At 39.0% G+C, this 24,936-nt stretch overlaps 2 protein-coding genes across 6 annotated transcripts in view; both read left to right on the forward strand.

Annotated features, from left to right (window-relative positions):
• Positions 1-14,445, forward strand: part of LOC108701448 (aldehyde oxidase 2) — a 45,030-nt gene extending 30,585 nt beyond the window's left edge. For 3 of the 4 annotated variants that reach the window (XM_041576191.1, XM_018236153.2, XM_018236154.2), the window contains exons 16-27: positions 1,350-1,437; positions 1,935-2,021; positions 2,772-2,963; positions 3,577-3,804; positions 4,861-4,956; positions 5,339-5,467; positions 7,475-7,549; positions 8,191-8,243; positions 8,885-8,996; positions 9,487-9,552; positions 12,489-12,671; positions 13,892-14,445. In XM_041576191.1, coding sequence (XP_041432125.1) covers positions 1,350-1,437; positions 1,935-2,021; positions 2,772-2,963; positions 3,577-3,804; positions 4,861-4,956; positions 5,339-5,467; positions 7,475-7,549; positions 8,191-8,243; positions 8,885-8,996; positions 9,487-9,552; positions 12,489-12,671; positions 13,892-14,095 — 1,513 coding nt within the window. In that variant the 3' untranslated portion in view covers positions 14,096-14,445. Of the gene's footprint in view, positions 1-1,349; positions 1,438-1,934; positions 2,022-2,771; positions 2,964-3,576; positions 3,805-4,860; positions 4,957-5,338; positions 5,468-7,474; positions 7,550-8,190; positions 8,244-8,884; positions 8,997-9,486; positions 9,553-12,488; positions 12,672-13,891 lie in introns of those variants that run through there. The other variant, XR_001933175.2, reaches the window with a different exon arrangement.
• A 1,766-nt stretch (positions 14,446-16,211) lies between these two features.
• The window catches only part of aox1.L (aldehyde oxidase 1 L homeolog), a 49,982-nt gene continuing 41,257 nt past the window's right edge, over positions 16,212-24,936 (forward strand). Inside the window, exons 1-4 of one of the 2 annotated variants that reach the window (XM_018236155.2) lie at positions 16,212-16,342; positions 16,523-16,698; positions 20,749-20,806; positions 21,904-22,000. In XM_018236155.2, the coding sequence (XP_018091644.1) occupies positions 16,645-16,698; positions 20,749-20,806; positions 21,904-22,000 (209 nt within the window). In that variant the 5' untranslated portion in view covers positions 16,212-16,342; positions 16,523-16,644. Of the gene's footprint in view, positions 16,343-16,389; positions 16,699-20,748; positions 20,807-21,903; positions 22,001-24,936 lie in introns of those variants that run through there. The other variant, XM_041576279.1, reaches the window with a different exon arrangement.

Below are 24,936 nucleotides of genomic sequence, written 5' to 3' on the forward strand. Positions count from 1 at the left end.
TAAAGCAGGTGGTCTGACCTAGGTCAGTACAATTAGAGTTCCGAAGAAAACTTTATATTAGAGAAAAGAAAACTACCCCACTATTACAACATATGAGGAGTGACTTCAAACCTCTTTCTCCTCTATTAGTCAATGATGAGCTTAGAATTGGGAAATCAATTAATTAAACCAACACTAATTAGTCCACTTTCTTAGTATACAAAGTGCAAGTGCTCATGATAGAATTATAGAACTAACTAAAGTGCAGTGCTCTCAGTTTGTTCTCCCAGGATAGGACAGTTAAAATCTATAAATTATGGACCTAAAGTGCAAAAAAGCCAATTAATTTAAGAATTCATCAACTGCATAAATAAATAATCTAAAGTGCTGTGCAATAAATAGTAATCGAATTAGATTCCCAAATTAATTCTAATAAATACAGAGTCAATAACCATAAATTCTTAGAACAAATAAAGCAGCCACTTGCTCAGAGAGAAAATGATATAAAGGATGGTGGAGTTGTCCCAAAACGTCAAATGATTCTGATCCCTGGGACACCACAAAGCTGGAGAAGGCGGGGGTAACTGTGACTGTGGTCTCGATGATTAAAGCTCCCTAAGCTGTTGAAGGACTAACTTTTAGCCTGAAAAACCACAAACTCAACGCCCCTTGGAGTAAGTGAAGAGAAATGTAATGAGAGGAGAATAGGCTTGAGCTTGAGTAATACAGCGTCTAATCGCCACCCCTACATAACCATTACCAGACCGAGGATGTTAAAAAATCAATTTGTTCAAGTATAAAACCAAATGTGATTAAGTATCAAGAGCGCAATAACCAACACGCATTTCGCTAGAATAGCTTTTACCTAAGCGTTATTACGTTTCCAAGTCCTTTAGTATTATTATACTTATAATAGTCCATATGCCAGAGTTATACCCAAATTTGGTCAAAAACTATACATGTCTATGGGCTTGATAAACTTCACCTAAGCCTATAGAAAAATATGGCAGTGTTTAGTTTCAGCAATGTCAGATGCTAAAAACAACTTTCTATTTTTTTTCTAAACCAAATTATCTAACATATTAGTTTTTATCTAATATAAATATCAACACTTCACTATCAACATATTCTTAATTTATACCTTTTGCACTTTATAAACCATTCCTTTATATGTTTTTGATCTATCAATTAATTTCCAGTTGCGTTACAGGTAAGTAGCATGACCTTCTTGTGGAAAATGTCAGTGAGTGGGCTGATCACTTAAGCTACACAGTAACAAGTGGTTTGTGCCCATTTTTTGCACTTTGCATCTTGCTCTACCATCTAAGCTGGTTGTATAGCGAGACCTAAGGAATGTCTTTTAATTTCAGAACTGGGCAAATAGTGCATTCAGTCCTGGAATGGAGAGAGGAAGGATCCATATCCAGATACCAGTCACCTTTTCTTGGGAAATACAAGGTTGGTATACAGACAAATGTGAAAAAGCAAATTAGTTTTTGGGGGGGGGGTTTGTTTGTTTGTTTAAAGGGGAGGGAATTTTTTAGTGGCTTAATGCACAAAATGTCTTAATGTCCTTAATATATTAATAAACGGTTGAGTGCAGAGGATCTCTTCTCTTTGTCTGTATGAATTTTGTGGTTACAGCATCATTGCGCCCCCACCTAATAGTTTCAAATTTAGTAATGAGCACGTTCCCTTTTTTGCTGCACAACTATGGCAGCTCCCTCATAAAAGGGGGGTCTACGTGGGGTAGGGTTTTTTTTGGTAAAGGGTTTATTTTTCCTTTAAGATAGATATTTAAAAAAGGTTTGATTTCTGGTGGCAGTCTCAGTATCAGGATCTGTTTGCATTATTGTTATGCCCTTGTCATCATATTGGGCAATGGCTTCCATTGTAAGTATTTCTTCCAACTAACATGGGTTAACATATTCCAAGCATATATTTGCTTTTTTTAGGTGGGATACAAGAGTGATGGTACAATCATAGCACTGGACATCACATATTACTGCAACGCTGGGCATAGATTGGATGAATCGTCTAACGTAAGCACTGTGTAATTTTTAAGGCCTTTTTGTTAATTTGTGAGCAGTGGACGTTCAGCTATCTTATTAAAAATATGATATTCCATAATTTCTTTATTGATATTCAAATTCAGCAATCAATATACTAATTACAGCAAATGTAACCATAGACCTATAGGTAGGCTTAACTAGCTTGGTTTATTTTATTGAAAATAGTGAGTACAAGGGTAGGGTTCAGTTAGTGGAGACAAGATGAATATGTAAGCATTGTTTTTCTTGAAATGCTTTCTTAAAGGGGCAGTATATCCCCCTGTTCAACATGAGTTCAATAAATTGGACTTTTTGGCTTTCATGAGTTAAACAGGACAAAGAGGAAAACTGAAGCTACTCCATTTTGGTCCTTGAGAGTTAGATAATTAGTTTAGCAGTGAACATATAGTCCCCCTGCATAATGGACTTCTGCTACAGTCACAAGAAAGCCTGAAGGAAGGGGATTGTATAGTGGCAGTCTAATTATCAGCCTCACAAGGACCAAAGCTGAAGTAGCTTCAGTTCACCTGTCCTTTTTTAGCTTATAAAAATAACAATAAAAAGATATTTCATGACTCTAACAAAAAATATGTTCAGCACAATCTCTAGTTATTGAACTCATGTTGTACACTGCCCCTTCAAATCAAATGTTGGAATTGTCCCTTTATGAATAATAAAGAAATAGGCAATTAGTGTTAATTTCTAATCTTACAGTAATTCTGTTTCCTTTGCCACATGAAGGTGCTTGCTGTGTCTCTGCTGAGTGCCCAAAATGCATATTACATCCCCAACACCAGATGCTGTGTAGTTGCTTGCAGGACAAATTCACAAGCAAAGAGTTTCTGCAGAGGGTGTGGATTCCCACGTGCTGGAATGCTTGCTGAAATATGGGTAGATGCAGTGGCAGACAGATGCGCATTACCTCCAGAAAAGGTGATTAAACAATAAACAACTAAAACAGCTCTTGGAAATTACAGAGAAAAAAACCTCATATAATAATTAAACCAAATCTACCAGATACATTTATAGTGTTCAGTAATAAATGCAGTGCAGGTTGTAAAGCAACTGCTGCTGTGCCTCTTTGCCTCCTGTTCTCATTATGGATGTCTGTCTCGTTTCTACTTACAGGTCTCTGACCTTGCACATTAGAGTAAAGTAAAGGTCAGGTGTTCAAGGGGACCCTCTCAAGGAGAATCTCCTGTATTTGCTGGTGCTTCCCTGTACAATAGCAAGCAATGCAAGATATTTGCAGGGAACAAAAGAATTTCCCAGGGTGCAAATACTACAGCAACATAGGCGTGCAAAGGGGTAAAAATCTGGCATAAACAGCAGAGTGCAGTTTTATGGGGCACAGTCTGCAACTGGGCTCCCTGTCCTTAGTCTGCCTGCACTATGCTGGAAACCACCTGATTTTTGTAAACTGGTGTATTCTGTTTTTGTAATGTTTTGTTAAATTAATGCTTAATATATACTTTTCCTGATAATATTCTCTTTATGGTTAATAACTTTTCTACCTCGTCTCACATCTGAATTGCATTTCCGGCAGGTGCGTCAGATAAATTTGCACGGGTCAGTCGGTCACGTTGCCTTTAAACGAGATTTTGATTCATCAAATTTATTAAAGTGCTGGAATGAGTGTATACAGAAGTCTTCATATCACAAGAGGCATGCAGCAGCAAAAGAAAGCAACAAACAATGTCCCTGGAAGAAAAAGGGGCTCTCCGTTATTCCAGTGATGTTCCCTGCAGGATTTATAGCAGATGTTCTTAACCAGGTTAGAAAATGAATGAAAATGCAAGAAAGCATCGATTGTGTGCTATAAAGGATTGATGGTTGTACCTGAAGTGTTATTTTGTTTAAGGACTGCTTGCTAGATAAATTAACGCAACATAGGTGTGGTGTTTATACAAAGGGCCTGTAGGTGTCACTATGCACAAGAGTTATACTGTGTACATAGTACTTTCTATACTGCTTAAAATGTATTAGAGTTGAAGTTACTGTTGACGTGTAATGGCTGCATGAAACTGCTAATAAAGCGCTGTTATACTCTACTCATCCTCGTCTACCAAAACATAACAAATTGTCGACGAGATGTCTCTTCTACCTCTGCAGCAGCCTGCAGCTTTTCTCCCAAACCCTGGTAAGCCTACCATACTTTTTAATGCTTGGATCCGTATGTTTTAAAATTACATTATTGCTGCTGACCAAGGGGAAATTTCACAACAAGCCAGACGGCATGCCACACTTCTTTATTAGCAGGAGCTACAGCATTTTATGCAAAGCCCCTGGAAATTTACATACCATAAATAAGGTATTGCCTAATCCATATTTTGCATGGTCCATTATAGTAAAATACAAACATAACCAGGAAATAATAATATAAGCACAAATATAAAAAGAAGCCTATGCAAAGGCCCCACAAACTAATATCACCTTCAGTGGTCCCCAAGCAGTGGCTTGCAAGGAACATGTTGTTCACCAACCCATTGGTTGCTGCTCCCAGTAAGCAGGTGCTTATTTTTTAATTCTAGGCTTGGAAGCAAGTTTTGGTTGCATAAAACTAGATATACTGCCTCCTTTAGGCTGCTAGTCCACAAAAATAGCCAGTCACACACCTTGTCCCCCCCCCCAAGAACTTTCTTCCTGCTTGTGTTGCTCCTCAACTTACAATAGAATACGGCTCGTGGGTAAAAAAAGAGATGGGGACCTCTTTTCTAGAGCCACAGGAGGCCACTGTGAAGAGCTGGTGATTTGGGAAGCCAGCAAATGTATAAATAATATGTTACAGGGAACTATACTGAACAACCGTCACCTTCATTCTTTTCCATAGGCATCTGTGCTAGTTCATGTTTCTGTGGATGGATGGGTGCTTCTGACTCCTGCTGGAAATGAGACACAAGAGGAAACACACGCTATCATGATGCAGGTGAATTTCATATCTCTACACTATGGTGGGTACAAATAATAAATTGTAATGAATCACAGTAACTCGTCACTGCAAGTTGTTTTTTTTTAAGTAAGCCATAATCATAATCATCCCAATATAGATGCAGTGATTGTTACAAAGTAAGATCAGTGATCACAGCCAGCTGTATTCTCTGCCCAATCTCCAAGTTTGTAGCCATTGAGCAGTGACCACAATGAGCAGATTCTGTGTATTGATAACTACTATTTTATATACACCATTGTATTGTCCATGCAAATGTTCAAATTAAGCAGTTGAATTCTAATTGAACAACCACCAAACTAACAAGCTACGGTGTTTAAATTCCACCACATTTTAACAGAGTCCTTTTGCTTTTGTGTAGGTTGCAAGCCGGGAACTAAGGATACCAATATCTCATATCTATATTAGCGAGACCAATACAACCATTTCATCAACCACCTCTGACACAAGATCATCTGTTACATCTACTGTGTATGCATTGGCAGTACGGGTAAATACTGTAAAGAATCAGTCTGCTAGCCAAAATGTCAAATGATGGTGTCTACTTTATGTATAGAGTTTTTATACTACGTTGGTTATTTATTAAGTCCAAATACCAAAAACTCGAAAAATTTTAGGTTTTTTTTAACATAAAATCTGAATTCTTAGTGGGAAAAAACCTCAAATGTTTAGAGATTTAAATGTTTAGAGAAAAAAGTCAGAATCCGAAAAACCGGGATCTCAGACCTACTGAGGCTGTGTATAAGTCAATGGGATAAAAAAAAAATTTGAATTTTGATAAATAGCCCCCTTAATTTGGTGTTCCGTCAGTACTGTTTGGCAAACATTTAAACACATTTGTATCATGGGTTAAATTGTGGGTTGTCATGATTCTTTTCAAATTTAATGAATGACAGTTATATACAATTACTGGCATCAGTTTGGTAGTACCTTGCAGCACTGGGGATCTGAGTTTGTTTCCAACCTGGGCTCTGTTTGCATGATGATTGTATTTTCTCCAAGTGTTAATCATTTTGTTGTGCATCTAAGAACCTCAAATAATTTTTTATAAGATGTAGCTACATTGGGTTAATGGAATTGAGTGGTTAAAGGAGACGTTTTGTGTAAAAAATAAGAACGTACCAGTGCGTTAAACTTATTTAGATAAAGAAGAATTGTGCTTAAAAAAGTAGTGTTTCAGGCTGATTTATTGAAAACTTCTGCAAAAACCCTAATAATCCCACCCTTCTCTTCCACTTCCTGCTCCCTGAATTCCCAGGCTGTGCAGGGGAGCCGGCGGCTCTCGGCTCACTGCACTGAAGGACAGGAACCAATCAGCAGCTAGCAGGACCTGATAGGGAACTGAAGCCTGTCTTTGCTTGTGTGAGCCATTAGGATATCTTGTGTGTCCATTAGGACACACCCACCCCTCATTTGAAACAGGGACCAGAGAACATCTATAGGGAGCTCCAATGAAGGGATGATTTTTAAAGATAATATTAATTTTAAGCACCATGTAAAAGCAACACCATATATTAGGCATAATTGCCTAATTGCCAAAATTAGGGTTTTTTCATTTATTCTATATGTCTCCTTTAACCGCAGTCAATTGTAAATCTGTATTTAGTCACTGGATGGCAGTGTGGTTTTTATTTTCATGTGCAGTCTCTTCTTTATTTTGTGGTTGTGTTGTACTGCCATTTGGGAAGACTTTTTTCTTTGGAAAAATAGTTAAGGGAGAGAAAGGAGTGAAAGGAGTGGAGTAGATCACATTTTCTCAGGGCTCTCAATAGTCCTCAGGGATGTGGTATAACTAGATGTTCAAAAAAGGAAAGTTGTGGGAGCACTCCAAGGATAAGCAAACATTTATTTAAATACAATGGAAGTGCTACTGATCTGGCCAAATTGACTACAAACATAAAGAAAAAGAAGAGGGGTTGATCAATGCACATTGAAATGCTTCCATGCAGGGAGGTGCCAGCCTTTGAATAATATGACCAGAGTTAAATAAGGACCATCATATGGGGTTGATGTGGTATAGTGGCTTAACAATTCTGTGATCATAATTTGTAACTGAAACCCCCTGTTTTTGTAAATACATGCACTTGCATAGATACTAGATTACTTATGAGACAGGGAACCAGGGAATGTGCATTGATCATTCCCCCCTATTTTTCTTTATAACTAGATGCTACTGGGCCACACAGCAAATTAATTTAGGGCCCCAAAACTTCCACTTTAGCAATATCCTGGACCCCTGTACAATAGCATGGCCTGCTTTCTTTATAGTTAAGTCCCTTTAAGCATTTAAAATGTTCCCGTTTTTTCTATTTCCTATAGGCTTACTCTTTTGTTTTCACGTGTTTAAGCAGTAATAGGCTTGTGAATATTTTTGTATCAAAGAAGGAAGTTTCTGATCTCTATGTGACCACATGGGGCTATGGTTGTACGTATATTAACATACCACACTTTATTATGTAAATGTAAGGAGTTATTAATTATGATATTTTCTCTATAGGAGGCTTGCCAGATTCTTCTTCAGCGTTTACGTCCAGTTATCATGTTAAACCAAGACGCCACCTGGATGGAGTATGTAAGTATCACATGCACTGGAAACTACACACATGCCACTGTGTTATATATTACACTTCAGCTGGCAGGGAGCCATGAAGCTTATATGACAGGCAAACCTCATTTTCGGCTTGATGATTTGCAACCACCCCTAAAATTGCTCAGAGTGGTCTTCTGAGTACTTTATATATATATTTTTTCTACTTTTCAGGATATTATACGTTTTACATTGTTAATATAATAACAGAACCACCTGCTATTCATTTTGGCAGACTGGATACATTTTGTAGAATACTACGTTGCTGGAAAACGGAACGTCTTGTGATGTTGCTCTGTTAGAACTGACGAGAGACAAATCAGGTGACTTTTTCTCTCCGGCTACTAACTGAGCAACATCATAAGACTTTCACGTTTTCTCCAACTTAACAGCAGGTGGCAATGTTCTTTCAAAGTCATAGTGTTTCAAAGTCAAAGTGTAAATTTGATTCAATGTTTTACATTTTCTGTAAGTGTGTATCGAATTGACAATTCTTGACCTTGAGTATACATAGCTGGTCCTCATACACAACAAATAACTGCAGCTCAGATAAGCAGGAAATTACATAATATAATGACTAAGAAGATAACCTAAAGGTATAATGTAAACTTGTATTTTTTTGTCAGGTACAAGAAGCTTTTCATCTCAGAATTTGCCTTTCAGCAGCTGGACACTACAGGTATTGCCCTTAAAGAGAACCTACACTTTTGCCAAATTGTCCACACTAGGGGGTAGAATTATAATAGGAATATGAATAGTTACTTCTATTAAATTAGCATTTTCCCTGAATACAGCTCAGCAATCTGCAGGGTAGTGTGTGTGTGGCGTGACCAGATAAAAATGACTAATAAATAGGAAAATCCAGCTGTAGCTGCAGAATGAATAGCCCCTAAATTTAGTGGCATACATCTCTTTTCTGGACCCCTTTGCAGAAATAACATTTAAGGGACCCCCTCAGTGCAACCACCAAGCTGTGGTCACAATTGTACATGGTTTTCCCAGTGCAAACCTTTTCACCTGATTAGTCGGGTTGGATATCTTGCACCATTTTTATTGGGGATAACAACATTGGAATTCTGTGAAAAAGCAACGGCTCATACTTTTTAGCCAATAAGGTTCAGTGGCCTTACATACCATTCACCACATTATCCTTATATTGCATTATTTACAGTGGCATCATAATGCCCTGTTATTCTAAGGTTCCATGATAGGTTATAGGTTTAATATTAGCCTTGTATGTCACCCGTACATTTGTTTTATCACTTGGCAGGTGTGTAATTAGATTATCATGTGAATTATACAATTCATCTTTTTCCAAAGGAGTACTGAAGCAGTGGATTGGTGTCTAAAGGAAGGGTTAGAAAGTCCAAACTTCATATTTGGAGCAGCATGTTCTGAGGTTGAATTAGACTGCAGCACTGGATATCACAAGGTAAATGATTAACTTCTTAATTTAGTGATTGAGTTAATTTTGAGAGGGATAAAGTAGGCGCTTCCTCTATTTAGGTGCTAGGAAATATGTTAAGTTTAACCAATGGCATGCAGTTTATTTAAATAATACTACAATGGCACAGATAAAGAATAAAAAGTAAGCATAAATAAAATTAATACGACAGACATAGAGCAGCTCAGACACATACTAAACACATGTACAGAACACAATAAAATACATATTGGGTCTATCTGGGCCTTTTATCAATCTTCATAAAAGTCTTATATAGGTTTACAAATATACCTTTTAATAAATCAGCTCTTACTGTGAATGTGTTTTATATTACTTTTGTTTGCTAGTCTACCTGTGATAAGCCCTGTATTTTTTAGTATATAGCTTATATATATATATATTATTTAATAAGATTGTGCATGCATTGCACAAGTATATTGAAATCTAATGCTAATGCTGTGATCATTTTTTAATACAGTGTTTAAGAATTGATGTTGTCGTGGATGTCGGTTCCAGCGTCAATCGTACTAAAAACACAGATCAGGTTTGTAGAGAAAGTAGATCTACACAACAGACTCTTGGGTGAAAATATCTATTTTTCTTATTTCTAATTGCTCCTCTGTGGGCAGACTGCACATTGCATTATCCTAATTTAGCTGGGCCCTTAAAGGGCTTCCAAAACAAAATTTGATAAAGAGGCCCACATAACACAGAAACCCCTAATATACCCATCATACCTGTTTCTTCAAAAAGTATGAATAAATGCCATTTTCTATACTGAAATCCAACTGTTAAACAGTTCTTCTCTTTCTGCATCATTTGAAATCCTGGCAGGGAAGGAGGGACTAAACATTGATGCTACATATTGTAACAACTTCTCCACAGCTTACAGACAGCATGCAGGAACTACATAACCCACAATGCATTGCATGTGTTGTTCCGTTCCATATTGAAATCATGTGTACAGGGAATTGTGGGTGTAATAAAAATACTTGCTTGTTCTTGAATGTCGGTTCTTCTGCCGTTTCCGGGTTGCGCTGTGGTCGTGTGGATTCGGCTTTACCCAGAGCGCCGTGTGATGTCATCGTGCAATGGCGTGAATTTCAAATATTTAAAGGGGCCTTGGAGTAAAATGCATTGCCCAACTTAAAGGTTCTTTATTGTTCCTGGGTGCTTTCTAAAGTGATTCTCGATCCTGATTCTTGTGTTTTGACCCTTGCCTGTCCCTTATTCTGCCAGCTCACTGCCTGCACTGACCACTGCCTGTTTCTGACTATTCTTCTGTTTCTCAATTTTGGTACTGCATTGATTGTTCCTGTGTATGACCTCGGCCAGTGTCCCTTATCTTGCTACTGCTACCTGCCTTGACCTGGCCTGTTCCTTTCTACGCTACTGCTCCACCGTCCTATCAGTGCACGTTCACTTCCTGTGCTCATTCACAACTCTCACCCTGGTTCTCCTGTATTAAGACCTGGCGTCATCTGAGTATCAGAGGGCTCCACCTGAAGTCAAAGAACGACCCTAGACTGGAACATTGGAGTTAGTTCTGGTTTAGGGATACCCTACATTACAGTGGGGTTTGGAGGATGCAGACTAAGGACAGATGGCTGCTGATACAAAGTAACAGTAGTCAGCCAGCTAAGCAAAGTAGACAAATCAGCAGGAGAGCAGGGGGCTAGGCTTATGGAACTATTCCAAACAATTAAAAATCATGAAAAGTCTGCATCATTTTTTAATTGATGTATATTGTAAAGTTGCTTGAAATTATATTTACTTTTTAAAAAGGTTATGTTTGTGTGGAGTTAACCTTTAATGTTGTTGTGGAGTTAACCTTTAATGTTGTTGTGTTTAAGGAAATGGTTTCCAAGCAGATACACATGAACAATTCTTCACCATAATTTGGATACCAGTGACTCTTAACACATTAACTGGAGCTTTAGTGCTGCAATTATTCTTCAAAAAAAAGTACCTTGCTTAGGGTCTAACCTTAGTAGTCCTCATTTGTGGGGTCCCTATCTGTGACTTCTTCAGAGGTGCTCTCCTTTCTCAGGACATTTGTTCTTTACTGAGGCATTCTAATTCAGGCTCCTGGTATCCTCTATCCTCCCTAATAGCGTATAAGGTAGATGCTGAGCTAGTATGGATCTGCTCCCTACCACGCTAGGGAATGACAAAATCTTGGTAGGTGAGGGGGAGATTGATTAACAAATAAGTAAAGTTAGCTATTTATGTAGTTGGCCTATAATAGATAAGTCTGCCCATTCCTCACATTTCAAACCTCCAAAAAAGTAATTGTGTAAAGAAGAAGGAAAGTCACAGTCACTAAGGGTGCCAAAAGTTATGCACCCTCAAGTGATTGTATTCACTTACCTGATACCCCGGGCCAGTGCTCCTGTTAGCAGAAAACTGTACTGGCATGGGGTTCTTCTTAGCAAGCACCATGGCTATGTTCTTCTTCCACTTTCTTTACTAAGATGCATATCGACGCTGACACATGCACGGTAGATTGAAAGGCTGGCTTTTATGTTAAAGTTCAGCTTAATAAGAAAGAAAGACGAAGCAGGAAGAGGAACACTCCCTGGTGCTTGCTAATTAGAACCCCAGGTCAGTGCAGTTTTCTGCTGATAGGAGCACCAGTCAGAGGTATCAAGTAAGCAAATACAATCACTGGGACGGGCTTAACTTTTGGCATCCCCCAGTGATTGTTGACTTTCCTCCTCCTTTAAATTTAAGAAGAAAATACAAATAAATCATATGGAATAGTATTTTATGCATTAGTTTGGAGTACACCTTGCGATTAGCAAGAAGAGAGAATTATGAACCACTTGAGGTCTAGAAAACCACATTTCGGAAATCCTTCTGGAAGTGGGTAGGTTGCTCTCATCCCCAAAGTGTTGTTAATTGTCTAGCCCAAACATAATCTTTCAAAACTCTTTATCCTTGCTATTTGGTGTACTCCAAACAAGTGAATGAAATGCTATACCATACCATATGATGTATATTCTTCTTAACTTTAAACATTAACTTTTTGGATATTTGTATTAAAGGATTTTATTTGAGGGACAAGATAAAGCTAGAGATGTATTTCACCTAATCCCTTTTGGAATAAGTGACTGGACAATCCCCATAGACGCAAAGATCAGATTGTTCGAATGCCCCTGACAGCAATCGTATGAAAGTTTATGTCCGACAAAGCTGGTGACAGTCTCCCACTGAAATCGTCCGATCGGCAATACATGCAGAGATATTATCGGCAGCCGACAAATCTTTTAACCTGGCTAATCATCCAAACGACCGATCCCCATGGGACAAAAAATGTCGGGACTTTCCATACACAGTCCAAAAATCTGATCTTTGCGTCTATGGCCAGCTTTACCTTTCAAAAAGAATAACACAAACAATTTGCAAGAGACACATTTTATTTTCATTTGCTTTGTGATTCTTCTCCAGATGATTACTTTTCATGTCATTTATTTACAGATTAAAGATGCGTTTGTCCAGAGCCTTGATATTTTCACAAGTGAAGATTTTAAGTACAGCTTGCATGGGTCACTTAATGGTGCACAGTGTGAGGAGCCTGAGGTGGCGAAAGCACCAGAACAATTTAATGTGACTTTGCTTGAGTCTTCACTGCCAAACCTAAATGTGTCCTGCTCACCAAAGGTAAATGATGGTCATCCACCCCCATTTTAAAATATACACCTGCACGAGTGTCTACCACTGGATCCTGGTCCCGCAGGTTGCTGGCTGCAGTCAAAGAACAATTGCATATCCCGAGTCATTTGATGCTGTTTATCTTAAAACTGACCAGGGAAACAGCAGATGACTCTTCTCTGCTGACTAACTTTATTTTCTAAACAGAGCAACAACCCAAGATGTTCCTTTTCCCACAAAATAATTTTTTTTCACTGTAGCTAGTCAGCCAAAATGAACAGCGGGTGGCACAGTTATTTAAGGACAGTAACATCAATTTAAAAAAAAACAAAAAACGTTAGTATACCTTGAAAAGAAACCACCAAGACAAATTAAACTTTAAAATCGCAAAGCCTTTATTGAGAAATAACTTACTGAAACTCTGCTTCCACGCCTCTTCAGAAAAGGCAACACAGTGACAATCCATTATGCGGCACTCGATTTCTCCTCCCTGGCTATATCTTATAAGGAAGGCAGGGAGGGTAAAATGGAGTGCTGCATGATCGATCGCACGATCACTTTCTGAAGAGGAGAGCAAGCGGAGTTTCGGTAAGTTATTTCTTAATAAAGACTGAGATTTTAAAGTTTAAATGTCTTGGTGTTTTTTTTTAATGTATAGTAACGATTTTTTAAAAATTTTTTTGATGTTACTGGTCCTTTAAATTATATTTGCAGTGTGAAAACAGGTACTGACCTGTTATCCAGAACGCTCGGGACCTGGGGTTTCCGGATAAGGGGGTTCTTTCCATAATTTGAGTCTCCATGCCTTAAGGCAACTAAAAAGTAATTTAAGCAATAAATAACCCCAATAGGATTATTTTCCCTATCAATAAACTTAGTTGGGATCAAGTACAAGGTACTGGTTTAATATTACAGAGAAAGGGAAATGTGTTTTAAAATTTTGGACTATATGATTAAAATGGAGTCTATACAAGATGACCTTCCTGAAATTCAGAGCCTTCTGGATTACGGGTTTCTGGATAACGGATCATATACCTGATGACCTTCCTGTAATTCAGAGCCTTCTGGATAACGGATCATATACCTGTACTATCTTGGAAATCGTGGGGAATTACAGTAATTCAAGTGCAAAAAAAAGCACTCTGGGTTGCTGCACCTGCCAACAATTTTATGACATATGAGGCATAATGTTTGAGTATAAATTTCTTATACGCTGTTTTGTTCCTTAGGCTGTTGAAGAAACATCACTGTTCTTTGGTGCATCCGTGTTCTTTGCTCTGAAAGATGCAGTCCTTTCTGCCCGTAAAGATGCCGGTCTTCCTGGTACTGTCTCACTGCCCCTCCCTGTCAGGCCTCAACATTTGCGGATAGCATGTGGTAGTCACTTTATACATACAGCACAACTATCAAATCCTGAAGAACAAAGTATCTAACACGATTGTTTTTAATTGTGACTATAATTTCATTATGTTAATGGACATGGAATCCATGATGGTATGAACCATAAGGCTCATGTGAAATGAGAGAAGGTTCTGCTTTATTGAGATGGTAGCGGCCTTGGGGATAACTTCTCAGCATGGGTGGTGGCAGCTAATACAGGATTAACAAATTCTTTGATCATTATGCATGGAACATTGAGCACTAGAGAAGGTCACAGAATGAAGTTTGAACACGCAAGTTTGAACAGAATATGCAACAGGAATAGGAAATATAATTTTATTTATATTACATTCTATGTATTCATGACATTAATGATATGTCAATAAACATGTTTTCACTACAATTTTCAGTGTGTCATTTCAAAGTCAATACAATGAGTAGCATGTGCGCTTTAAAGGAAAACGTTACCCCCCAAACAATGTAGGTCTCCATAAAAATATAAACTCTGCTTCATGTAAATAAACCATTGTCAGACTAATATACTTCATAATAGTATGTGCCACTGAGTAATCCTAAATAGAATAATGCCATTATAAGTACTAAGGGCCACCCCTTGGGATAATTTGATTCACAGAGCACAAACACACCAAGGGCAGACATAAATGTTAGATCACATGAGCCAATTAATAGATTAAGGATCTGGCTTTACTCCCTCACTTCTTCTTGTTACAGTTAGAGTTGAAGTATTTTTGGTCAGGTGATCTCTGAGTCAGCAAACAGACCATCACAAAATAGTAGCTCAAGGGAATAGATGTAAAAGGGCAATATTCAATGATTTATATTCCAATTTGGTCAGATTTTTAATAGGCCACTTTATATAAATCTGTTGCTTAAATATTCATTTTAGGTGTAAAGCTTTACTAGCTGTAGCACACAAGGCATTTTCATTGCAATTATGTTCCATCTGTATGTGTCATATTCTGCCTGCCCTATGCCCCCTGTGTGTGCCATACTCTGCCTGGACTATGCCCCCTGTGTGTGCCACACTCTGTCTGCCTTACTCTGCCTGTGTGTGCCATACACTGCCTGTCCTACTCTGCCTCTGTGTGCCATACTCTGCCTGCCCTATGCTGCCTGTGTGTGTCATACTCTGTCTGCCCTATGCTCCCTGTGTGTGCCATACTCTGCCTGCTCTATGCTCCCTGTGTGTGCCATACTCTGTCTGCCCTACTCTGCCTGTGTGTGCCATACTCTGCCTGTCCTACTCTGCCTGCCCTATACCGCCTGTGTGTGCCATACTCTACCTGTCCTATGCTACCTGTGTGTGCCATAATCTGCCTGCCCTATGCTGACTGTGTGTGCCATACTCTGCCTGCCCTATGGACATGGTTTTAAAATTTCTTGTGGTAACAAGTGTGCAGTTTAAAGTGGGTGTGGTTTAAGAACAGGGAGTGGTCAACACTGGCTTCCAATATCAGCCCTCCACCACATACTGTAGGCCAGAAGAATTCTGGCCCTCGGTAACACAGAGGTTGGACAGCACTGTCTTAAGACATCATAAACTGTACATGTACAGTATTTTTTCAAATTATAAACACCAGTGCACAGTATTCCAACTTTTATTATTTTATAAACGAGTGCTCAGTGCAGAAGAGAGAACAGTACTGTATATCCACCCTTTTAAACATTCAAGGGTGAAAGAAATGTAATGGTGCTCTTGTTAGACTAACTCCGAAGTTGGGTTCAGTGTGGGTGACCCTTTGTAGAACATAGACACATCACAAATTGTAGTTAAAACGCCATATAACTCCTTCAGTGTACTGCAAATCAATGGCATGCAGAAAAATAAGCCACAATAAGGTGGGGACTTCAATGGAAGGAAAGAGTATTTAGCGTTCTCTTTCTTCCATGAGTTTCGAGTATGGGCTGTAGGAAGCACAGAACACAGAGAGAATGCATAAGCTATAGTAGAGCAAGCAGGGTCAGACTCGTCTGCTAGAGCTCCAGGCCTAGGGCAGCATAGATTAAGGGGCAGCATCAATTAAGGGACGGCATTCCACCCAGCCACACCTGAAGTTTGCTTATATGCAGGGCTCTGGGGTCAAGATGTAATGGATCTTTCATACACAGGAGTAAATGTAGCCCTGTATTGTATTTCCTATTAGTTTGCTCTTACTGTGGCACATACAAGCAGATGGAATGGAATACATCAAGTTGAAAATAGTTCATAGATCAGCTCTTTATTTCTATAATTGAAGGTGAATTGTCCCTTTAACATGTGCAGGTGAAATAGGTTGCAGGTGAGTTGTCAAGCTTTGTGCATGTAACACTCCACCCTGCAATGAAATTAAATGGGAGGCATTTGATCAGAATTTAAGTGGCAATCTATTCTGCTGATTTAACACTCAGGCTGATATACGCCATAACACCACCTTCCCCAGTATGGGGAAATGTACTAATGACATATAATGTTTTGAAAGGTGAGTTTTAACGTATGGAAAGCTGAGCTTGGAGACAGCCCCAGGTGATTCTTGTGCTGATATATTACACTTTGCAAGGACTTGCAAGTTATTGTACAAAGAAGATTTGCAGCATTTGAAAGATGGAGTTACAGCAAGCTTCTGACTGCCTAGTCTTCTATGTCAATGGACAGAAGGTATGTAGCAGCACTGTCTATTTGTTCATCATCTGGCCGCACATAATGTGGGGTTTGCAATCATTATCCCAACAATTCCTTTGATTTTATCCTTTAGGGTAGAACTCCACAAGCGTTTTTCGTCGGATCGACGCCCGGTGACAAAACACATGCGACCAGTCGGAAGGAGTTGGGACGTGTCAAGATTCTAATTGGACTGAATGAAAAGTCGGAGGTAACAACTACACAGTCCGACTGTCGGATGAAGACGCTGCTTTCTGCGTCCACATGCGACAGTTGCGTCGGATGTTATGTAGTTGTTACCTCCGAATTTTCATTTAGTCCAATTAGAATCTTGAAGCCTGTTTGTTTTGTCGCGGGTGACAAAAAAACGATTGTGGAGTTCTACCCTTAAAGCCTGCTAAATATCTTAGTTCAAAGGGTAGTTCACCTTCAAAAAATATATTGCTTCCAATTAGTATTCTACATTCCTTTTGTAACTACCCCAAATGGATATTACGTTAAAGGCAATACATTTACTTAATTATTTGATTATAAAATGTTCTTAGTCCCTCTCCAACCCACAGAAATGCAGTGTTGTAGTTTTGGATAACCACAAAGGTTTGTTAAGTAATTGGCAATGAAGTGTTGTGTGTAACAGCTACATATAAATTGTTTCTTAAGGGTAGAATGTCTTATGCATGTGGCTTCTCCCATAGAAAAAGTTATTTTAAAAGCTATTTTAGCCAGTAACAAGTTAATTAATATGTGGTTGTTTATGTATATGGGTAATGCACTCCTATATTGGCTGTAAGCTTTCAGACCAATGCATAACAGTACAGGTACAAGATCTATTACGTGTGGTGCTCGGGACCTTGGTTTTCCAGACAACAGATCTTCCCAACATTTGTATCACCATAATTTAGGTCTTCTTAAAATCATCTAAGTCAAATCGGATTTTTTTTTTTTTGCCACCATTATGGATTAATGCCGCTTAGTTGGGATCCAGCAAATGGTATTGTTTCATTATTACAGTGAAAAGGGTAATCATTTTAAAAAATTAGAATTATTTTCTTAAAATAGACTCTATAGGAGATGACCTAGTAATTTGGAGCTTTCTGGAAAATGGGTTTCCGGATAAGGGATCATAGACCTATTACTAGATATCATTTTTCTTTTTTGTGAATATAGTTTGTGAATGAACTAGCGCTTAAAAAGCTTGGGGATAGACAGAAAAGGAAAAAAAAAAAAAAATAATCTACAATACACCTTTTTGTGAAGTCATACTCCTCAAAGTGCTATTTTCCTTCACCTAAGGGGTTAATTTACCCTTTAACCAGTTTTTCAACAGTAACCCCTTCAGGGGTTTGAGACTGAATACACCCAAACGTTTAAAAATCTGTAAGCCTTGATACACCCCTCCTCCACATTTGTATTCTTCAATAGCTCTGAAAAGACGCGCTCAAATAGTGTAAAACCTCTTTAATACATTTTTTTTTTTTTTTTTTTTTTTTAGAAAATTACAATTTCATATATACACTTTAAAATCGCATATAGTCAGTCTCTCTGCGGTGTCCTGCTCCAAATTCCGCTGAGCCAGTCATAGTAGCGAGCGTTCCAATCATGGTGTGCGATACTGGGCTCACCTGGATGACGTCGCAGCTTGATTTTTTTTGTGGTTTGCGCTGGGTTATACTGCTCCTTACTATAGGTTTTTTATGCAGGAATTATGGTTTTTGCTTCATGTTAACCCAGCAATTCAGAAACTGCTGTCAACACTCTCAGTGGGGTTTAAAGCATGGAATAAGGCTGAATGCTTGCTTTATTTGTTTGTCTGTACAGGGTGCAGGGCCGGATTTACATAGCAGGCGCCCCTAGGCCCACTGCCGTTCATCACCCCTGTACCTTCCCCTTCATTCCTGCATATGCACAGATTTTCATCATCAGGTCAGGAGCACTGGCATATCCCCCAACTGTCCCGCTTTCAGAGGGACAGTCCCGCTTTTGACAGCTCAACCCGCAGTCCCATGTTTGTACTGAAAAGTCCCGACTTTCTCTGCACTAAACAGCAAGAAAAAGAAACAAAGTTTCTAACTTTTGGCAGAGAGCCCAGAACAGAACTAACAATTTAGATAAGGAGGTCCCTTTGGAAAAGTTAGACTCACCGCTTAAAGGGCAATTCACCTTCATTAGTAAAACTGTAATAACTGAAAAAAACACAGAAATATATTCAAACTTTCATAACCTGCCAAATTTTGTAAAATGAACATGGTAACGCTCGGTCTGATTTTTTTACTCCTCACCTCCCTGAGTAGGGTTGCCACCTCACCCCTTTACAACCAAACACATATGGAATACACAGTCTGCATAGCTAATTAGCAATTCATTTAGGGCAGGACTTCACGGGCGATTTTTGCAGCGATCCGACGCGCTGCGCAAAATCGCAGGCATCACGTCGGATGCGACGGAAACAAGGTAAGTAATGGCAGTGTCGCTTTGTTGATGCGACAGGACTGTTGGATGCAGATGCAGCGTCAATTGAATTACTTACCGGTACCTTGTTTCAGTCGCATCCGACGCCTGCGATTTTGCGCAGCGTGACGGATCGCTGCGAAATCGCCCGTGAAGTCCTGCCCTTAGATGCATGGCTGCAAATAAATCAATTCAGTCTGCAGCATGCATCTAAATGAATAACTAATTAGCCATGCAGGCTGTGTATTCCATATATGTTCGGTTTTAAAAGGGTAAGATGGCAACCCTATTCCTGAGGCTGCTTTAACGCTGCTGCCTCCCTGCACCCCACGTTCACTTTAACAAGGGGTTCAGGGGGGGGTCCAGAACACAGTGCAGAGAGCGCTAGAATAGCCAAATTTCTGGTTTGGTAACAGAAGCAGCTTTTTGCTGCCCGTGGTAACCGGTGGTGGCGCTGCTGCCTGAGGCGACTTTCCCAAGTCGTCTCATATATACAGTATTGAGCTCAGGTGTGGTTCCTGACCAAATGTTAAAGGGGTTGTTCACCCTTAAATTAACTGTTAGTATGATGTAGAGAGGGATATTCTGAGACAATGTGCAGTTGGTTTTAATTTTTTATTATTTGTGGTTTTTGAGTTATTTAGCAGCTCTCTAGTTTGTAATTTCAGCAGTTGGTTGCTAGGGTCCATATTACCATAGCAACCATGCACTGATTAGAATAAGAGACCTAGAAATATGATTAGGAGAGGCCTGAATAGAAAGATGAGTAATAAAAAGTAGCAATAACAATACATTTGTAGCCTTACAGAACATTTGTTTTTTAGATCGGTCAGTGACCCCCATTTGAAAGCTGGAAAGAGTCAGAAGAAGGCAAATAATTCAAAAACCATTATTAGGGCCAATCGAAAAGTTGCTTGGAATTGGCCAATCTATAACATACTAAACGTTAACCACCCCTTTAAGCTGTATATGTCTTCGAACCTCTTTGTAAATGTTTTTGTGGCAGGGGATGAAGGAAAAACCAAGGCACCTGCATTTCATTGTGAAATAAATATTTAAAAAGTGGTTAGATAACAATGTTGCTTCATTGCACACCTTTCATAGACTGCTGCAGTCATGAATACATTTACATGCAGCGCGGTAACCTAGTAATGGGAAATACATGTATTTACTGAATGTGATCATGGTGGAGGTACTGTACATTATCCCAGCATCCCTTAAATATGGAATCTTACAAAACATGCCTCCTGCTAAGCTGTATAGATTTCAGCACAGAGCTGATGGGAAGGGTAGGGTTCCCACCTCATCCTGTAAAACCTGATATACATTAAATCCATATTCTGTTTGCTTATTAGCAATTACACTGCATGCTCTACTCTGGGCTGAATTGTTTGTAGCGTACACATGCAATTGTTGTAATTAATTTTTTTTTTTTATAGAGGGGTGAGGCAGGAATCCTAGTGAACTTGATGTTTGCTGTCATGATGCAACTCTAATACTTTGTGAATTGTGTAATGCAGCTAATCAAATTAACTTTGGAAAATAATGTACATTGCTCTGTTTTCTTAATATTTTCTTTTATATTCCTACTCAATGAAGATAGTGGAAAAAAATCCAAACCCCGAAGATATGCTGCTCCCGTATTTAAGGAGGAAATGTATCCTTTTTACAACCAGGTAAACTGCTAGCGGCACCATGTGATCCAATTGTGCTCCTGTCCTCTGAGCATTTTGCATAATCTGACGTCCATAATGATTTCAATCAAACCTTTTCAATCTATATTATATATTGAAATGTCTGCCTCTGAAACATTTGTCCGTATAACTGTCTACATAGAAAACGTCTACATAGAAAACGTCTACATAGAAGTCTTTCAATTTTCCCAAAATCAGTTTTGGTTCTTGCTTGGAAACAGTAACTTCACTTTGTACAATTAGGTTCTATATTCAGTACAATGTGCAAAGATTCATAATCATTAGTTATAGAATATTTGCAGAACAAGCTTTTATGGCAGATTTTTTGCGCTGAATTGTTCCCTTTAATGTTAAATGCCTCAATATTATATGCATCAAACCTTCATTTAAAGAGGTTTATGTTGTTTTTTTCTGACCTTTCACTTTCCTGAAATACACCCAATTTCCACGTCAAGAAAATGTCTGTAGCATCAATACCTATTTACTCCAAGTTACAAGTTGTAAAACTGTGCTGAATTCCAATGTTTTCCTGAAGCTGAGGCAAAAATAATATTTACAGTATTGGGGATTAAAAATATATAAAAATATATTATTTTAAAGAAATGCATATAAACAGTAACTTTTGCATGTAGACATTGATATGCAATGCAATCTGGTTGTAAGGGTCAGTGACGGAAATTCATAGTGAAATAAGATTATTAATAATAGTTTTTAACTGAGGCCCTCTCATGTTCATCTGCCAGTCATTCAGTCTCCTTCCTGGTTGCTAGGGTAAGTGGGCATCATTAAATTCTGGAAAGCTAAAATAAATAAATAATCCAAAAATAAAGGAAACTTCTAATATTGTCTATATCCCAACATACTCAAAGTTAAAAAATATACAATTTTGTTTATGTTTCCCAATATATAAATATTTGGTTTTCATGCTGGCTTTTCTTACAAAGATAAACAGTAAAATAGATGCTTTTTAAAAAGTGCTATTGGTCCTACTTTTTTTCTGTGGAATACTCATATTGGGGGTGTAAAGAATGAAATTTTCCTTAAGAGGTCTTTATCACAGTGCGCCTGACCGGAACTAAATATGGCTGCGGAGGAGGTGCTTGTGGAGCTTGCACCGTCATGATCTCCACTGTGAACCCAGTCTCCAAGAAAATAATGTATCCTACAAAAAAGCAGGGCAGATTGGCTTGTGGTTATTTAGAAAGCATTTATTTAGTGAGGATTGCAAGCAAGAATAATTTTAGCATGTCACATATTCCATTTTAAGCTTTGTTTACTGTTTTTACAGTCTATGCCTGGTATGTGGTTTGTACTGTGTGTGTGTGTCGAATAAGTCAATCAAGCTATTTGTAATTATTGTACAGTGCTGTGGAATATGTTGGCAAAATGCATGTTATTAATAATAATACATGTTAATAGGAAGACAAAAATGAATGGTTAGTCTCTCTGTGCACCCCCAAGTGATTATATTTACTTGCCTGCATTGGGGTTCTGCCAGCGAGCAATCCTCTTCCTGCTTATTTGTTCTTTTTGCGGCTACACATGTGCAGTAGAGTGAAGAAGACAAACTTCTGTGGTGCTCGCTGACAGAACACAGGGTCTGTGTCGTTTTCTCCTGATAGGTAAGTAAATATAACCGCTTGAGGGTGCCTAATTTTTGGCACCCCAAGTTAAAATGACTTTCCTTTTTCTTTAACAGCTATATAACCATGTGGAGGAGAATGTTCCCAAATGCCTGCCTGACAATGCCAGCATCTGCCACAGTCGGCATTTCCCATAAAAACCAATGGGAAGTGTCTGTAGCTGTGAAATTGCCTTTTTCTCCCTGGCAGTCAATAGGTGCTGTGTGTGTTAGTCCTTAGTATCCTCTCACAAGAGACCAAAATGCAACTCGGTATAATTACAATGCCTTGAAAAAGTGTTCAAACTATTGAGCTAAAGTGTCTTAAAGGAATTGTTCAGTGCAAAATAAAAAAATGTTTCTAATATAGTTAGTTAGCCAAAAATGTAATGTATAAAGACTGGAGTGATTTGATGTATAACATGTCTGTCAGAACACAACTTCCTGCTTTTCAGCTCTCTTGGTTTACACTGACTTATTACCCTGGCTACCAGGCAGTAACCAATCAGTGACTTGAGGGGGGGGGGCGACATGGGTCAAGTCTGTTGCTTTTGAATCTGAGCTGAATGCTGAGGATCAATTACAAACTCACTGAACAGAAATGTACCATGTGGCCCCCCTTCAAGTCGCTGACTAACTCAGAGTTATAGAGCTGAAAAGCAGGAAGTTGGATTCTGGCTGTTTTATTAGATATCTGATCACTCCAGCCTTTATACATTACATTTTTGGCAAACTAACTATATCAGAAACATTTTTTATTTTGGACAGCCTATCTATTTACCCAGTTGTGTGTGTGTGTGTGTGTGTGTGTATGTATATATATATATATATATATATATATATATATATATATATATATATATATATATATATATATATATATATATATATATATATATATATATATATATATATATATATATATATATATATATATATATATATATATATATATATACACAGTCCCAAGGTGCACACCGTTTCCATGGATAAGGACCTGGGTGCCTGCACATATGTTATAGAAGCAAAGATAGGAAGAAGCGGCACTCACAGGGTTTTTCAGCAGGTTCAAAACATAGAATCTTTATTGAAGCTCAACGTTTCAATCCCCCACAGGGATCTTCGTCAGGAGAGAAAACAAACAAACATCCAGACAGCCCACTAACCCACAGAATTTAAACCCCTTGCAGTGAAAATGGCGCCAAGGGCGTTGCTAGGCAACCGAACAAGCTTTCATACGCTTGTAACGATAAAAACCAAGTGTGTAGGGGAGTAGTGAGACAAGACAGAGAGTGAGATACAAGAGAAGTGATGCGGGGAAAAGAGCAGAATAAAAGCAGGAGATTTACATTATTGCCGTGCCAAAGAAACTCCACTCTGTCCGATCAATGAAGCACTGTCCAATCAGCGGCGCTGCCGGTTGCTACCGGCCAATCGGTACACACAGTAGCGGTGGGTGTGCGCGTTAGCGCTGTCAGTCTCAGTATAGCCATTTGTTTCTCAGGAGTAGTCACCTGGCAACCGGGATCGGCGTGTGTACGCTGGATACAGGGGGTGCAGATTACCGCGCCTCCAGTACCAGCTCTACATGCAGCATTTGGGACAGTGAGCCTGCCGCAGGAGGCAGCTGTGTCCGTGCGGGTTGCTATGGTAACATCGCGTGCGAGTTCTGCATACTCAGCGCGGACAGAGTCCGCATAATCGATACGACATGTGTATATGGGCCCAGCCATGGGGCCTGTCGCCAAAATTAGCGGGTATACATTGATCGATCCCACATACTGTGTGTAGGCATACAGCTCGCGCCTGGACATTTCAACGGCATGGTATAGTGGTACATGGCCTGTACGGCAAAAAAAGGGGGAAACAAAGTTTACAGAGACAGAGGAGAGAAGAGTGAGAACAGACAGAGGATATTGATAGTATTACATGTTGTTGATCAGTGGGTAATAGAGGGCATGGGGTTTAGAGCATAATAACAACTTAATGGACATGTTGGATGTTGTATTAAATAAAACACCCCAATGGTAAAGTTTCATTCAAGCCACGTGGGGTGACAGTGTCCAAGCGGTATATCCATCTCGATTCTCTCTTCAGGAGGGCCAAATCACGATTGCCGCCCCTTGGTAATGGAGGTTGAAAGTCGATGGCCATACAGCGGAATGTGGGGAGACTGTGTCCCATTTGTAGGAAATGTCTGGCTACAGGTTGTTTGGCCACCTTCTCTTTCAGGGCTTTGCTGATAGTGGACCTATGGTTGGCTATCCTTTCTTTAAACTGAGTGGTGGTTTTACCTACGTAGTAAAGACCACACGGGCATGTCACAATATAGATAACAAAGGTTGAAGTGCAGGTTAGTCTATGTAGAATTTTGAATCTCTTTCCCGTATGTGGGTGAGGAAAGTCTTTGCCTGTCAACAGAGACCGACATGTAGTGCAGTCTGGGCAACGATGGCATCCAAGTTTTTTCTG

This window comes from Xenopus laevis, chromosome 9_10L, assembly GCF_017654675.1.
Source record: "Xenopus laevis strain J_2021 chromosome 9_10L, Xenopus_laevis_v10.1, whole genome shotgun sequence".
Taxonomy (NCBI): domain Eukaryota; kingdom Metazoa; phylum Chordata; class Amphibia; order Anura; family Pipidae; genus Xenopus; species Xenopus laevis.